At 50.8% G+C, this 16,174-nt stretch overlaps 1 protein-coding gene across 5 annotated transcripts in view; it reads left to right on the top strand.

Moving 5' to 3' along the window:
- The window catches only part of IFFO2 (intermediate filament family orphan 2), a 57,880-nt gene that overhangs the window by 34,419 nt on the left and 7,287 nt on the right, over nucleotides 1–16,174 (top strand). For 4 of the 5 annotated variants that reach the window (XR_011682602.1, XR_011682603.1, XR_011682604.1 and 1 more), the window contains exons 4-8: nucleotides 2,943–3,083; nucleotides 5,158–5,303; nucleotides 9,334–9,454; nucleotides 13,006–13,095; nucleotides 13,874–14,004. Coding sequence is in view for 2 of the 5 variants with exons in the window: in XM_071448856.1 (XP_071304957.1) it covers nucleotides 2,943–3,083; nucleotides 5,158–5,303; nucleotides 9,334–9,454; nucleotides 13,006–13,095; nucleotides 13,874–14,004 (629 nt within the window). In the remaining 3 variants the exon portion in view is untranslated. The remainder of the gene's footprint in view (nucleotides 1–2,942; nucleotides 3,084–5,157; nucleotides 5,304–9,333; nucleotides 9,455–13,005; nucleotides 13,096–13,873; nucleotides 14,005–16,174) is intronic. The other variant, XM_071448857.1, reaches the window with a different exon arrangement.

Genomic DNA, 16,174 nt, shown 5'->3' on the forward strand with positions numbered 1-16,174 from the left:
TGCTTCCTGTCTGGTCTGTGTGGAGATGCATTAACTGCTGCTTACCCATACCCAGGACTCTGCCCTCCCTCCCTTCCCCACAGCTGCTGGGCAGCCTCGGATCTGGGAGAAAAGGGCTGGAGAAGGCCCAGGCTGGGGAGCAGGCTCAGCCCTGGGCAGCTCCAGCAGCTGCTGGCACGGGGACTTTGCCTGGAGCCATGCAAAAAAAAATAAATAAATCCTTTAGGAACACATTGTATGGAATCCTGGACTGGTTTGGATTGGAAGGAGCTTAAAGATCATCCTGTTCCACCCCTGCCATGGCAGGGACACTCCCCCTGTCCCAGGCTGCTCCAGGCCCTGGCCTTGGGCACTGCCAGGGATCCAGGGGCAGCCACAGCTTCCCTGGGCACCTCTGCCAGGGCCTCACCACCCTCACAGGGAGGAATAAGTGTTTCCCATCTCCCTTAATGAACTCTGAAAAGATGAATCCTGGTTCAGGTATTGGCTTTGCTTCCAGGGCTGGTTCAACCTCATGGATAAAAAAAAACAAACAAAAAGTCTTGTTTTCTCAGGAATTTCCTCATGTCTCATTAGATACTGAGCTCTCTTCAAAGGCAGAGGATCTTTTAGGCCTGAGTGGATAAAATTCTTTTATTTAGAAGTGAGATCATGCAGCTATCTGGAAGGATGAGCCAGGTGAATATTAAGGTGCCTTTCTCAGTAAGTCTGAGGTAGTGCTGAAGCCATTTGTCTGAGGAATAAACCCTGTTACGCTGATTTACTCTGTAATTTTTGCACAAACAGCCTTCTCCTGACTTCACAGAAACCTGCAGAACCCGCTCCCAGGTGTCAAATCCATTCTCTCAGGGCCACTAGATCTGCTCCTGGGAAATTTGGCAATTAGCTGTGTGTCCTTCTGTGCTTAATCAAGGGTGGCTGTGCTGGGTTAGAGCCTGGAGGGGAGAGGCTGCTGGGGCTGGGGCCTGGCTCCATTCACCCAGGAGCTGCTGTGTGTGCAGAGAGGGAGGTGCTGCTGCAGGCAAACATCCTCTGGGCTCAGGGAAAGTGCTCTGGGCAGGCTCTGAGGGGTGAGGGAGCGCAAGGAAAGCACTGGGAGTGCTTGCTTTGAGCCTCATGGGCAAATATTTAGAATAGAGAAGTGCAAAATGTTGGCACGTGGCTCTTTCCTTCCTGCAGATAAGGATCAGCAGCTCAGCAAGTGAGACTGTGTCAGTGTTGAGAGATTTATTTTCCTCAGAGTGTCTGGAAAACACAAATCTCCAAAGGTGATTCACAGAGGCTGGAGAAGACTGTGTAAAAAATTAAACCAAAAAAACCTCAAATTCTAAAGGTGCTTCACAGGGGCTGGAAAAGACTCTGTGTAAAAATTTAAACCAAAAAAACCTGAAACTCTAAAGGTGCTTCACAGAGGCTGGAGAAGAGACTGTGTAAAAATTTAAACCAAAAAAATCTCAAATTCTAAAGGTGCTTCACAGATGCTGGAGAAGAGACTGTGTAAAAATTTAAACCAAAAAACCTTCAAATTCTAAAGGTGCTTCACAGATGCTGGAGAAGAGACTGTGTAAAAAATTCAACCAAAAAAATATCAAACTCTAAAGGGCCTTGAGAGGAGTCTGTGTAAAAATTTAAACCAAAAAAATCTCAAACTCTAAAGGGCCTTGAGAGGAGTCTGTGTAAAAATTTAAAACAACAATCTCAGACTTTAATGGTGGTTCACAGGGCCTGGAGAAGACTCTGTAATAATTTAAAACGAAAAATGATGGGGAAAAACAAATCAAACCAACAAAAAGCCCAAAGTTTTCTCTTAGAAAGGGGATTTGTTGTTCAAGAATGGTCTGCAAAGGGTTTTTCCACTTTTGTGTCCCAGGTGGAAGCATTGCTTAGGAGTGGAACTGTCCAGGAGAGAAGTCTCAGCTAGGATGGAAAATATGCTTTGGGGGTTTTTTAATGTTTCTTCCTTCACAAGGAGCCAGATTTCTGTCTGAGTGGGAGGATCTCAGAAATTAGAGCTACTACAAGGCAGTGTTTTCACTCAGAAATTCTCATGCAGAACTTTAGCTGGGCTGGGAGCCAGGTCAGTGCCAGTGAGGAGTGTTCTCTGTGCCAAGGTTTTCATGGATCTCTTTGGATCCAATCATGATTTGCTGGTCCCATGCTCTGTGTGCAGTTGCTGTGGAGCCTGGATTCTGGTTTTTCAGCAGCTTCTCTGTGCAGGCACAACTTCAGTGTCTGCAAGAGGGGAAGTGTTGCATCCTCACCAGGATTTACATTTCACTCTGCTCTGCTGCAGAGGGGGGTGCTCTCCATTTTTCAAGTGTTATTTATGGAATCCCAGATTGGTTTGGGATGGAAGGGACCTTCAGGACAATCCAGCTCCACCCCCTGGCCTGGGCAGGGTCTCCTTCCACTGTCCCAGGGTGCTCCAAGCCCAGCCTGAGCACTTCCAGGGCCAGGGCAGCCTCGCTTCTCTGGGCATTGCATTGTCCTGCCCTGTTCCTGACCCACTGAGGCTCCCTTGCCACACTGAGCAGTTGTTTTGGGGTGGGTGCAGGTTTTTTTTCAGTGGCAAACCCCCCTGAGTTGGAATTTTGTTAGAATCAGGGGTGAGCTGTGGAGTCCTCAGATTTCCCCGGTTGGAAATTTATTCCCTGGAACAAAGGTTCTGTGGAAATTCCTCCCTGGAATTAAGGCTCTCTGGAAAGGTTTCCTGTCTGTTCCTTGCTGGGGTTCTGTTCTGGAGGCCACAGCTGTGGTGGTGGCAGCACAGGGAGAGTTCTGTCCCTGCTCTGTGCCCGGGCACTGCCCATGCTCTGCCTGCCCCAGAACAGGGTGTGAGGTTCAGCACTGGTGTGGCCTGGGGTTCCAGAGATACTGTGGGGTATCTCCTCTTGCCTGAACTGTCTAATAATAGAAGATAATCCCTGCTGTCCTTCCTGCAGCCCATGACAGACCTGGACACAAAGATCCAAGAAAAGGCCATGAAGGTGGACATGGACATCTGCCGCCGAATCGATATCACGGCCAAGCTGTGCGATGTCGCGCAGCAGCGCAACTCGGAAGACGTTTCCAAGATTTTCCAGGTGATTAGGCCCTGAATTTTCCATAGGGCAGGGCAGGAGGGAGCAGTGCTGAGCAGTGTGGCCCAGGTCCTTTGCCTTTTCTTGAACTCTCTCTCTGGAGCTGTGTTTCCCCCGCTGTCTGTCAGGGTAGCTCTGCTGCGGGAGCTGCTGCAGCACCAGGAGCACAAAGTGCAGAGAGTTGGACAAAAAAAGGAGTCCCAGGATGATCTTTAAGCTGTGCTGTGAGTCTGATGTTAGTCTGTACTGAATGCAGGAAAAAAAGCAGTGTTACAGGGTCTAGGTTTGTATCATTCCTCCCTCCCATTTGTTCCCTTCACAAGTGACAGGTTTTAAGCTCGTGGAACTGTCATCTGAATGTTCTTATTTCTGGCTCGAGCTCTGTGGCCAGAAATAACATTTCTGTGATGGTGAGCTCTGGCTGCTCCAGTTGCTTTCCTTGGAGCTCCTTGGATGGAGCTCGAAGGAAAGTCCTTTAATTTGCTCCAAAAGCGAGCAGTGACAGCTCTGCTGGATCAGGGCTGTCACTCCCAGTGCTGCTGGTCTTGTCATAACTGCAGTTCCAGCTCTGACTAACCCACCTTCCTTCTGCTTCCATCTAAATGTGTCTTGCTCAGGCTTTCAGTAAATCTGATGCTTTTCTGTGTGTAGTGGTAGCACACAGTGTGCTAAGTGCTGTCAGAAACACTGTAAAAGATCCTTGTGGGCTCTGCTGGTGAAGCTGCTGAAATGTTGGATGGTTTCCCCTTGTGTTCCCCAAAAGACTCAAACCTCCTCAGAGGAGAATTGTTTCTCTGGCAAGTTGAGCCACTGTATGGTGCCAGGGCTCCTCCTTGTCTCTGAGGGGAATTGCTGAGTCTTTGTGCTCAGAGGTGACTGCAGAGCACACTCCTGCTCAGGCCTGCAGGGGTTAAAATGACCAGGAGAAGAAGGCCAGCAAGGGATGGTCTGTGTGCCAAGGAGAGGGAAAACTGCTGTAGGGTGGGAGTGGATTGTGTGTTTGAGGTTCTGGCACTAGCTGTGCATCCTGTGTGTTCCCATCCCTCTGGGATCCTCTGGGAGCATCCTGTGTGTTCCCATCCCTGTGGGATCCTCTGGGATCTGGGATCATCCTGTGTGTTCCCATCCCTCTGGGATCATCCTGTGTGTTCCCATCCCTCTGGGATCCTCTGGGATCATCCTGTGTGTTCCCATCCCTCTGGGATCTGGGATCATCCTGTGTGTTCCCATCCCTGTGGGATCCTCTGGGATCTGGGAGCATCCTGTGTGTTCCCGTCCCTCTGGGATCTGGGAGCATCCTGTGTGTTCCCATCCCTCTGGAATCTGGGAGCATCCTTTGTGTTCCCATCCCTCTGGGATCCTCTGGGATCATCCTGTGTGTTCCCTCTGTGCCCCTTGCAGGGCTGTCCCTTGAGTTCCCTGAATTTCATTTCTTGGGGGCTCTCCAGGCTTTTCCATGGCTCAGTCAACCCTTCTTGTGTGCTGAGGATCCTCAATTTGCTGCTGCTGCTGCTGCTGGGGTGGGAAATTTATTCCCTGGAACAAAGGCTCTCTGGGAATTCCTCCCTGGAATAAAGGCTCTCTGGAATAAAGGCTCTCTGGAAATTCCTCTCTGGAAGTTCCTCCCTGGAATTAAGGCTCTCTGGAAGTTCCTCCCTGGAATTAAGGCTCTCTGGAAAGGTTTCCTGTCTGTTCCTTGCTGGGGTTCTGTTCTGGAGGCCACGCCTGTGGTGGTGGCAGGAGAGGGAGAGTTCTGTCCCTGCTCTGTGCCCGGGCACTGCCGCCCCTCCTGCTTTGTCCCGGCTCATCCCAGCCTTTCCCTGGCTCCTCCCAGGCTGTGCATGGCCCCTGGCCGGTGCCAGGCTGGCTCGGTGACCGTCCCCAGAGCTCTGGCAGCCCCTGCCGCTCGCTTTGCTCTCCCCAGCCGCTTCCTGTGCTCCGTGCGCGCTCCTCAGGCCGGGCAGGGAATCCTGGGCAGCCGCACCCCAGGCTCAGCCCTAACCCCCCTCCTCTCCTTGCACCCCAGTTCCCCTCCCAGGCCCCCAAGGCCTGCAGTCAGTGCTGTCTGTGCCCCCAGGTGGCTTCCAAGAAGAAGGAGCGGAAGCTGCCGTCGGACGAGGAGCTGTCGGAGCAGGACGCCGACAACAACGGGCGCTTCTCGGACGATGAGGTCAGCTGCTCCCTCAACATCACGGATGAGATGAAGAGGATGTTCAACCAGCTGTGAGTACCCTGCAAAACTGCCTGAGCCTGCAGTCTCTGAGCTGGCAGCCTGGCACAGGCCAGGAGCTTTTGGCGAAGTTCAAATGAAGTGATCGGATTTTAGCTCCTCCCTCAAAGTGGGAGGAACTACAGAGGGTGTAAAAAATACAAACTGGTTTTGCTATGCTGGGTTGCTGCAAAAGAGGAAAAAATGCAACAAAAAGAGGCAAAACCAGGAGTCTGTTCTGCATCTTGGGCTGAATATTTGATTTCTGGAGTTTGCTGCTGCTTGGCTGGATAGAATTTGAACTGAGAGCTCAGCTTGGGGTGGATACAAACCTCTCAGGTTTTTTGGGAGGTTTTTCAGTTGGGCTGCAGGCAAATGGGAGTGGTGGATGTGTCTGGAAGATCAGTGGACCACAGTTTATAGATGCCAGGAATGTTGGTGTTGTCAGCTGTTGCTGCAAAGTCCAGTCTCCCACACTGGAAGAACTGGAGTTTATTTTGCCTAAAGCTTTACCCCAAACCACAGCTTTACCCCAAACCACATTCCTCCCAGGAAGGAAGTTTGCAGCAGCCCAGGAGGGACTCCCAGCACGTGGTGCTGTGTGAGCAGTGCAGGGAGGTGGCTGGAGGTGTGCCTTGTGTCCCCTTCTCCCATCAGGGCCAGGGTAGGGACCCCCAAAATACTCCTAAAACACCCCAGAATATCCCCTAACCCCACCCTGGGACCCCCCAGACCTCCTGGGAGCCTCACAACGCAGGTGGGGACCCCCAAAACCCCTCCACAATACTCCTCAAATCCCTTCAAATACCCCAAATATTCCTAAATTCCACCTTGGGAGCCTCAAAATGCAGGTGGGGACCCCCAAAACACTCCTCAAATATCCCCAAATATCCCTAAAATACTCCTCAAATACCCCCAAATATCCCCAGATACCCCCAAATATCCCCTAACCCCAGCCTGGCATCTCCTGGGACCCCCAAACCCCCCCCAAATCCTTCTCAAACACTCCCAAATATCCCCAAATTGCATCCTGGGAGCCTCAAAACACAGGTGGGGAGCCCCAAACCCCCCCAAAATATCCCCTAACCCCACCTTGGGATTCCCAAACCTCCTGGGAGCCTCAAAATGCAGGTGGGGACCCCCAAACCCCCCCAGAATAGTCCTCAAATACCCCCAAATACCCCCTAACCCCAGCCTGGGATCTCCTGGGACCCCCAAAAGCCCCCAAATCCTTCTCAAACACCCCCAAATATCCCCAGATTCCACCCTAGGAGCCTCAAAACGCAGGTGGGGACCCCAAAACCCCCCCAAATATCCACCAGTACAACCTGGTGAGGCTTTTTCAGCTCTCTGCTGTTCTCTTTTGGGAGAACAGAGAAAAGCCCCAAGCAGCAGCAGCGTGGGTGTGACTGCAGCACCCCAGGGCATGGGGGTGTCCCCTGCCAGCCCCTGCAGGGACAGCAGAGAGAGGAACTCCCAGAGCTTTCCTGTGATGTTGTGAGGTGCCCAGGACGAGGTGGGAGATGAGAATTTGACTCCATGTTCTCAGAAGGCTGATATTATATTATATTATATTATATTATATTATATTATATTATATTATATTACTATCTATAATATATTACTATATTATATATTACTATATAGAATAGAATAGAATATAATTTTAGTATATAATATATTATATTATATACTAAAACTATACTAAACTACAGAGAAAGGATACATCAGAAGGCTAAACAGGAATGATAATGAAAGCTCATGGAACTGATTCCTCAGAGTCTGCCACAGCTGGCTGTGATTGGTCATTAATTAAAAACAATTCACATGGAAACAATCAAAGATGCACCTGTTGCTAAACAATCTCCAGGTCACATTCCCAAGCTATCAGATCATTATTGTTTGCATTCTTTTCTGAGGCCTCTCAGCTTCCCAGGAGAAAGTCCTGGGCAAAGAGGATTTTTCAGAAAATCCCCTGGTGGCATCTCCCAGCCAGGGCAGGGCAGGGTTTGTGGTGGGGGCACACGAGGGGTGCTCTGAGCACCACCAGCTCCTGCTCTGCTCTCAGACTCTGCCAGCAGTTCTGTTTCAGGGCAGCTTTTCCTCCTTTCTGCCTGAATCCCCTGTGTGGATAGGATGGTTTTGGCCAAAGCTCTGATGATTCCCCCTTGTTAGGGCTCCTTTCAGATGTCTTTAGGCCCTCAGTAATAATCAGTGTAATAAATACAGAATTTTGACTTTTCCACTGCTAAATTCAGTGTGACAAGCAGGCAGTGTGTGGATTTTTTGAAAAGCAAGAAGGTAAATGTACCTGCCAGGTTGGTCATGCATTTAGGTTTTAATTTTGTTCCCAAACCTGCCCTGTGCTACCCAGTTGGTTTTGGTCCTGCTAATGAAATTCTTATCTCCATGTCCTATTACCCGTGGCACAAAGTGCTACAGGAGCCTTGTTCTGTCAAGCTGGGGTGAAAACGTTGGTGGGGATGGGCCCTGGGGTCTTTGTGAAGCTTAGAAATAGATAGAGGAGCTGGTATCATTAACAGAAACAAACCAATTTGCTTTTTAGCTGTAATGAACATGATTTTTAAGAATTAAGTAGCACAAAATCAGAACTGCAGTGGATTTTGTGTGAGGTCAGCTCAGGGGCCGTTGTACTCTCTGACCAGGACAGATCTTGGAAAAAGAGAACAATTGGAAGAAGTGGAATTGCAAAAGGCACACTCAGGAGTGTCCAAGTGTTTAAAATGACATTTTCCCAGTGCTGCTGATCCAGACAAACCTCCTGGCCCTTGCCAGGCTCTGCAGCCTCCTGGGACAGCATCAGGCTCCTTCCTGAGATCTTATCAGCTCAGAGGAAGTGAGCTAAAGCCATAAAAATGCATCAGCCTGGAATGCACGCTGCTCAGGGAGAAATTCCAGCTCTTTGTCAGGGCTCCTTAACCACCATGAGAGCTAGTGCTGTGTGCTCTGCAGCTTTCCCTCATTGCACAAGGTTAGAGCAGAAAAGGGTGTGAAAGGCCACTCCTGCCCTGTGCTCTGCCCTCAGTGGCTGCAGCAGTGGCTGTGCTGCTCTGCACATTGCAGGGGCTCAGCCTTTTCATCCTTGTTCCTTCCAGTCCTGCTTCCTTATAGCCCTGGTTCCTTCCATTCCTGGTTCCTTCCAGCCCTTGTTCCTTCAGCCCTGCTTCCTTCTAGCCCTTGTTCCTTCCAGCCCTGCTTCTTTCCAGCCCTGCTTCCTTCAGCTCTTGTTCCTTCCAGCCCTTGTTCCTTCAGCCCTGATTCCATCTATCCCTTGTTCCTTCCAGCCCTGCTTCTTTCCAGCCCTGGTGGTTCCTTCCAGCCCTTTCTCCTTCCAGTCCTTGTTCCTTCCAGCCCTGCTTCCTTCTAGCCTTGGTGGTTCCTTCCATTCCTGGTTCCTTCCAGCCCTGCTTCCTTCTATCCCTTGTTCCTTCCAGCCCTGCTTCCTTCCAGCTCTTTCTCCTTCCAGCCCTGCTTCCTTCCAGCCCTGCTTCCTTCCAGCTCTTTCTCCTTCCAGCCCTGCTTCCTTCCAGCTCTGCTTCCTTCCAGCTCTTTCTCCTTCCAGCCCTGCTTCCTTCCAGCTCTTTCTCCTTCCAGCCCTGCTGTGTTCCAAGGCTGCAGGGGAGCCCTTGGCTGAACCCCTCTGTGAAATCCTTGTGGGTTCTGAGCCCTGTGACATCCCCTGAGCTGCGTTTGGGCTCCTTTGGAGGAAAGAACAGCTCCAAACACTTCTGTGGTTTTGCAAGCAGGGGAAGCTCCTGTGCAGCTCCCTCTGGAGGGCAGAGCCAGGCCTGGTGCTCCAGCAGCAGCTCCACCAAGGAGCTTTTATTGTGCCCTGGGGTGGCAGAGAGCCCAGCAGAGAGGCCCTGGGCAGTGCCATGGGCTGTTGGGAAAAGCTGTGAGGATTTCCAGCGCTGCATTGTCCCCATTCAGCTCTCAGAGCCCATTTTTCTAGACAATTAATTAAATTAAGGACTGAGGGAGTGGGGCTGCAGTGCCCTGGGTGATGGCTCTTTGTTCTCCCAGCCGTGAGACCTTTGATTTCGATGACGACTGTGACAGTTTAACGTGGGAGGAGAACGAGGAAACGCTGCTGCTCTGGGAGGACTTCACCAACTGCAACCCCTCCATCGACCTCCAAGGAGAGGTGAGTTCATCCCTGTTATTTTCTCCAACTCTTCTCTGCACAAACTCTCCCCCAGCTACTCCTTGACAGCCATTTGAGCCTGTGGGTGTTGGACTGGTGATCTAGTTTGCCACACAGACTGACTCTGATTTTGAAATCCTCTTAGTGCTTCCTCTCTGTGGCTGATTTGCAGTCTGTGCAATCACTTCATTGGCCAAACTTTACTTCCTTGGCTCCTTCAGAGTGAGTATTTAAAATACTGAGTGAGAGGTGAAGGATCCAAGGTGTCTGTTCCAGGCCCATCAGGGAATTTGTCACCCTTCAAAGCTTTCTCTGAAGCTCTGGGCTGACAGGAGGGAGATTTAAATTTGATTTTAGGAAAAAATCCTTCCCTGTGAGGGTGAAGAGGCCCTGCTGTGGCTGCTCCATCCCTGGCAGTGCCCAAGGCCAGGCTGGATGGGTTTGGGAGCAGCCTGGGACAGGGAAGGTGTCCCTGCCCATTGATGGGGTGGAATTAGGTGAACTTGAAGCTCCTTCCAGCCCAAGCCAGTCTGGGATTCTGTGATCTTCCACAGCACCTCACTTTCTGTGTGAATTATCACTCCCACTTTATGATGATAATGTGTGGAGTGCAGGGCATGGGGTTGCACAGCTGTTCCTGTGGGGAGCTGAGCAACCTTGGCATGGTCTGGGGAGGTGTTGAAGGGTGCAGATCCCATCCCAGACAAAGAACCTGTGCTTGCAGGGCCACAAAACCCCCAGGGATCCTCTGGACCCCTGAATCTTGGGCTTCCCTCAGCCCACTCAGTGGGGATCTGCTGGCACTGGTGGATAATGAACAGCTTCCTTTTAATCCTGAAATCCCAGGGAAAGGCAGCTAATCCAGCCACTCCAGAGCCTTCTTAAACCAGCCTGGAGAGGGCTGGGAATGGGCTGGGGATGGGCTGGGGATGGCTGGGAATGGGCTGGGGATGGCTGGGAATTGCAGGAAACAGTCTGGGAATAACTGGGAAGGGATGGGAATGGGCTGGGAGTGGCAGAGAATGGCTGGGAACAGCTGGGAATGGCAGGGAACAGCCTGGGAATGGCAGGGAACAGCCTGGGAATGATGGAATGGCTGGGAACAGCCTGGGAATGGCTGGGAATGGCAGGGAACAGCCTGGGAATGATGGAATGGCTGGGAACAGCCTGGGAATGGCTGGGAATGGCAGGGAACAGCCTGGGAATGATGGAATGGCCAGGAATGGCAGGGAACAGCCTGGGAATGATGGAATGGCCAGGAATGGCAGGGAACAGCCTGGGAATGATGGAATGGCTGGGAATGGCCGTGTTACTGCATCCTGAGCAGCACAGGGCGGGAGGTGGGAGGTGGGAGGTGGGAGATGATCCCTCCCAGCCTGGGAAGATGCTGAGGCAGCAGCCTGGGGGATGTCTGGCTGCCAGGGCGTGTTCCTGTTCCACCTCCCTGCTCCTGGATCATCCATCCAGAGCTCAGGGAGCCTCTGGGGATTACTGGGAACTGCTGGGGCTGCAGAAACCACGGGGAGTGGCACAGGGATAACAGAGAGTGGCACCATAGGGATAACAGGGGCAGAGAGTGGCACGGGGATAACAGGGACAGAGAGTGGCACAGGGATAACAGAGAGTGGCACCATAGGGATAATGGGGGCAGAGAGTGGCACAGGGATAACAGGGACAGAGTGGCACAGGGATAACAGGAGCAGGAGAGTGGCACCATAGGGATAACAGAGAGTGGCACCATAGGAATAACAGAGAGTGGCACAGGGATAACGGGAGCAGAATGGCACAGGGATAACAGAGAGTGGCACCATAGGGATAACAGAGTGGCACAGGGATAACAGGAGCAGAGAGTGGCACAGGGGTAACAGAGTGGCACAGGGATAACAGGAGCAGGAGAGTGGCACAGGGATAACAGAGAGTGGCACAGGGATAACAGGGACTGGAGAGTGGCACCATAGGGATAACAGAGAGTGGCACCATAGGGATAACAGGAGCAGAGAGTGGCACAGGGATAACAGGGACAGGGAGTGGCACAGGGATAACAGAGCGTGGCACTATAGGGATAACAGAGCGTGGCACCATAGGGATAATGGGGGCAGAGAGTGGCACCATAGGGATAATGGGGGCAGAGAGTGGCACAGGGATAACAGAGAGTGGCACCATAGGGATAACAGGGACAGAGTGGCACAGGGTTAACAGAGAGTGGCACAGGGATAACAGGGACTGGAGAGTGGCACCATAGGGATAACAGGGGCAGAATGGCACAGGGATAACAGAGTGGCACCATAGGGATAATGGGGGCAGAGAGTGGCACCATAGGGATAACGGGGGCAGAGAGTGGCACCATAGGGATAACAGGAGCAGAGAGTGGCAGCGATAACGAGGAGAGGGAGAGTGGCAGGCTGATAACGAGCAGCCTGGTGCAGGAATTAATGAATTAATGACAGCTGATTTGCATAGCCGGGCGTGCCGGGCTAAGCACAGCAATAGCGCCGAGCCCAGGCCCCGCACGGGGGAAACTCTAAAGATTTTAAGAAGCTTAAATCCTTCTAAATGAAAATTATACAAGGAAAGGGTAGATTTGGCTTGTAGATGGAGGTTCAGAATAAAGGCTGCTCCGGCTGTGCCTGCTCTTTAACACGTGCTTTACATGCCTGAATCTTCCTTCCGTGGGTTTTATTCCTTTCAAGTTCTTACACGCTGCCCTCACCACCTTCTTTTATGACCTTCCTCCTTAAAGCTCTTCTGCATATAAAAGGATCAGAGGGATGATTCTTGTAACTCCAGGCTGGATAGCCTGGTGTGGGTACCAGGAATGAGCTCTGTAAATCTGCCACAGATGTGGCCAGAGCATGGAAACCCCATTAACACTCATTGGTGCAGTTGTGCTAAATTGAGGAGCATTTTTTAATGGAAAACTGAGGTGGTTGAAGGCTTGAAAGAGGGAACAGTGACATTGTGGTGCCTTTTTGGGCAGCACCAAGCAGCTCTGTGTGATGGGAGCCCAGACTGTGCTGTCAGTCCAAAGGAGGAGCTTTCCTGTGGGACTGCATTTGTTCCTGCTTTATCCAGCAGTGCAGGAATTCCAGTGGGAATCCATGCATGCACTGGGGAGTGATGATATGCAACTGGAAAATGAGAATTCCAGTACAAAGCTGGGAGTAGCAGCGTGGTCAATTCAGGGAGAATTAAAAGTTTCATGTCTGGAGAGCAATTCCAGTCTGTCCAAGTGAGATCAGGCTGTGAAAGGCTCAGGAAAATCCAGGGGGTTGGTGCTTTGGAATGCAGCAGGTGCTTGGGTTTAATTGCTGGAGCTTTGATCAGACCTTGCCTTTGTGTGTCCAGAGCTGTGGTCATGGCACAGAAATGTGTTTTCCTGGTATTCCAATTGAAGAAGAATATTCCTAGGCTGTGAAACAGTGTCTTTAAAAAATCAGTGCAGGAAGGAACACAATAACCTGCATTTCCAGGGAGGTTAAATAAAATCTTCACTTCTCTCCTGAATTCCTTTATTTCCTTACTAATTTTTTGTTTCCTCCTCTCCCCTGCAGGAAGAAAACCTGGGAAACTTGATCCACGAGACAGAGTCTTTCTTCAAAACAAGAGACAAGGAATACCAGGAGACAATAGGGCAGATAGAGGTGAGGAAGGGGAGTTGTTCCTGATGGATGGACACAGCACAGGGGTGTCCCAGAGGGAAGCAGGAATGTCCATATATCCAACAGTGCAAAGGCATTTCCCTCTGCTGTGCCCTGGGGATTTTTCTAAATGCCATTCTCTGGGCTATTATTGCTCCATACTTCAGCACTGAGCATAAATCTGAGGCTGGTGGAGAGAGAACCTGCAGAACAAAGGGAATAAAACACATTATTTTTCTTTTCCCCTGCTTTGTTCTGCATGTCCACCCTCACCCTGGGAAATGCTTCCCAGGATGGGGCCTCACAGGTGGCCAGAAACAGCAGCTGGAGCTTCTCAAAATCTCTGTCCTGCCTGGAGCTGCTTTCATTAATGACTGCCTGTTGACAAACAAGGTGCCAAGAGCAGGAAGAGCCCTCCAGGGTGATATATGGCTTTTTTGAGCTAGGTCTTACAAGCTCTTGGAGATTTATATTACACTTAAGATAGTTCAGGTACTTTAGAAGGCATAAAATCAGCAGGATGGCTTTTGTGGTAGTGCTAGAAACAGAAAAGTTTTAATAAAAAGCCAAAGCAGGGTTGTTCAGAACCAGTGTGGAGCTCTGACTGCCCTTCCTGGGCTCATGGGTGCCTCAGCAGTCAGGAGCAGTGAGTGAAATGGGCACTGTGGGGTGTCTGGGTGGGCTCTGGGCAGCTCAGGCAGTGTGAAGAGTGCAGGAAAAGGAAAGAAACGCAGGAAAAGTGGGATTGCTCCTCCCCTGAAGCTGATTCTTTGCCCTTCAGCTGGAACTGGCCACAGCCAAGAGCGACATGAACCGGCACCTGCACGAGTACATGGAGATGTGCAGCATGAAACGGGGCCTGGACGTGCAGATGGAAACCTGCAGGAGGCTCATCAAGGGTTCAGCTGACAGGTGAGGGCTCCTCTGCTGCCCCAGCAGCTCCTTCCTGCTCCTTTCAGCTCCCTCCTGCTCCCTCCTGCTCCCTCCTGCTCCCTCCTGCTCCTTCCAGCTCCTTCCAGCTCCTTCCAGCTCCCTCCAGCTCCCTCCAGCTCCCTCCAGCTCCCTCCTGCTCCCTCCTGCTCCCTCCTGCTCCTTCCTGCTCCCTCCAGCTCCCTCCAGCTCCCTCCAGCTCCCTCCTGCTCCTTCCAGCTCCCTCCTGCTCCTTCCAGCTCCCTCCTGCTCCCTCCTGCTCCTTCCTGCTCCCTCCTTCCTGCTCCCTCCTTCCTGCTCCCTCCTTCCTGCTCCCTCCTGCTCCCTCCTGCTCCCTCCTGCTCCCTCCTGCTCCCTCCTGCTCCTTCCAGCTCCCTCCTGCTCCCTCCTGCTCCTTCCTGCTCCTTCCAGCTCCTTCCAGCTCCTTCCTGCTCCCTCCCTCCTGCTCCCTCCTGCTCCTTCCAGCTCCCTCCTGCTCCCTCCTGCTGCAGCTCTGCATGCTGAGAATTTCAGCCTTTCTGTGCTGCCAGGCACTGACCCCCAGGAGAGCACTGCATTGACCTGAGGCCGTGGAGAAGCTTCCAGAATTGAGTGATAACACTGGGATTGTGGTTGATTAGAAGTGTGTCATATCACAGGGTGGAAAACTTAGAGTTTGGGCTTTTAGACTATAGTAATAAATATAGAGCAAGATGGAGGTTTTAGAGTGGAGGCTGCTCCTTCTTCTTCACCTTCTTCTTCACCTTCTTCTTCACCTTCTTCTTCACCTTCTTCTTCACCTTCTTCTTCACCTTCTTCACCTTCTTCTTCCTTCTTCTCCATGGGTTTCAGTGATCTTTTCTAACTGGACAGAAAAGTCTGCATTGCAGACTTTGAGGGATCAATTATTGGGTTAAAAGTAAAAATAATTCAGGTGTAATTTCTTACTTGGACAGTTTAGCCTTAAAAGACCTTGTAGCAAAAGATTGTTGGCCATTTAGTGCCATGTTGGTGAAGAACTGCAGAACTCACTGCTGTGAGACTGTAACACTGATGAGAAATAATAAACACCTAAATCTGAACACAAACTATCGGCTCCAGTGCCTTCCATCCTGACCTCAGCAGAGGTAGGAAAGAAGGTGAAAACCAGCACATTTCTTTTCTGGGTCTGATGCTGGAGAGGGCACCTGGAGCAGAGGCTGGACACTGTTACAGGAATAAAGTAGGGATTTATTAAAAGGCCTCCAAAGATACACCTTGGGCAGTGCAGGAGCCTGGCCCAGGCTACACCCAGGATGCACCATGGGGGATCAGTTTTCACACTTTACAAGTTTATTCCATTTGCATATTGTGGGTTAATTGTCCAATTACAGCTTCAGGTAATGAAGTCACATTCTCCCAGTTTGCTTCCCCCCAATTCACTTCTGTTTACACTTCTTGGGCCTGAAGCTGCAATAGTTCCCCTTGTTTCTGGGGCTGGAAAAGGAGAGGAGAACTTGCTAACACTCTGTGTGAAGTTCAGAGTTATACACAAATGCAGCACAGAATCTGAGCAATATTAAAGCTAAAACTTAAAGCATCAATCCCTGCCAGCTTGGGCTAAAGGCAACGCTGTCACTCGATGGCCTTGTCCTTGGAGAATCTTGTGTCCCAGCTCAGCCCTGGAAGGGGGAGTGTGGAACAGCCCCAAGGGTTCAGCAGCTGCTCCTAAGCACAGGGAGCTCCAGCTCAGCTGGACTTCCAGTCTTTAACATCTCAGATTTAGAACTCTTAAAACCCCAAATTAAATCTCGACTCTGGACTTACATGAAGAACTTGTTTTTTAATCTTCTCATGTGTTAAGAACCTTACACTATGAGGGATTTCTCTTATCTCTTGCTCAACCCCAGTAGAACAAGATGATAAACTTTCAATTTTCAGGGCTCTGGGTATTAGGGATGCTGAGAGTCTTTGCTCTCCATTTCCCCATCAGTAAACCTGGGACAGCCTCTGTGTTTGAGTGGGGGATGGCTGGGGTGGCACCTTGATTTTTCTGCTGATATTTCCTGTTTAGCCAAAAGTTTAATGTTATTAAAGGGGTTTTTGAATAGCTTGGGGAAATTCCAATGTTGAATGTTAATAAAGGGGTTTTTAAATAGTATTGGGAAGGGAAAGTGACTGTTTTCTTGTAAGA

The sequence above is a fragment of the Agelaius tricolor genome, unplaced genomic scaffold (assembly GCF_023055355.1).
Source record: "Agelaius tricolor isolate 1412-34295 unplaced genomic scaffold, bAgeTri1.0.p SCAF_28, whole genome shotgun sequence".
NCBI lineage: Eukaryota > Metazoa > Chordata > Aves > Passeriformes > Icteridae > Agelaius > Agelaius tricolor.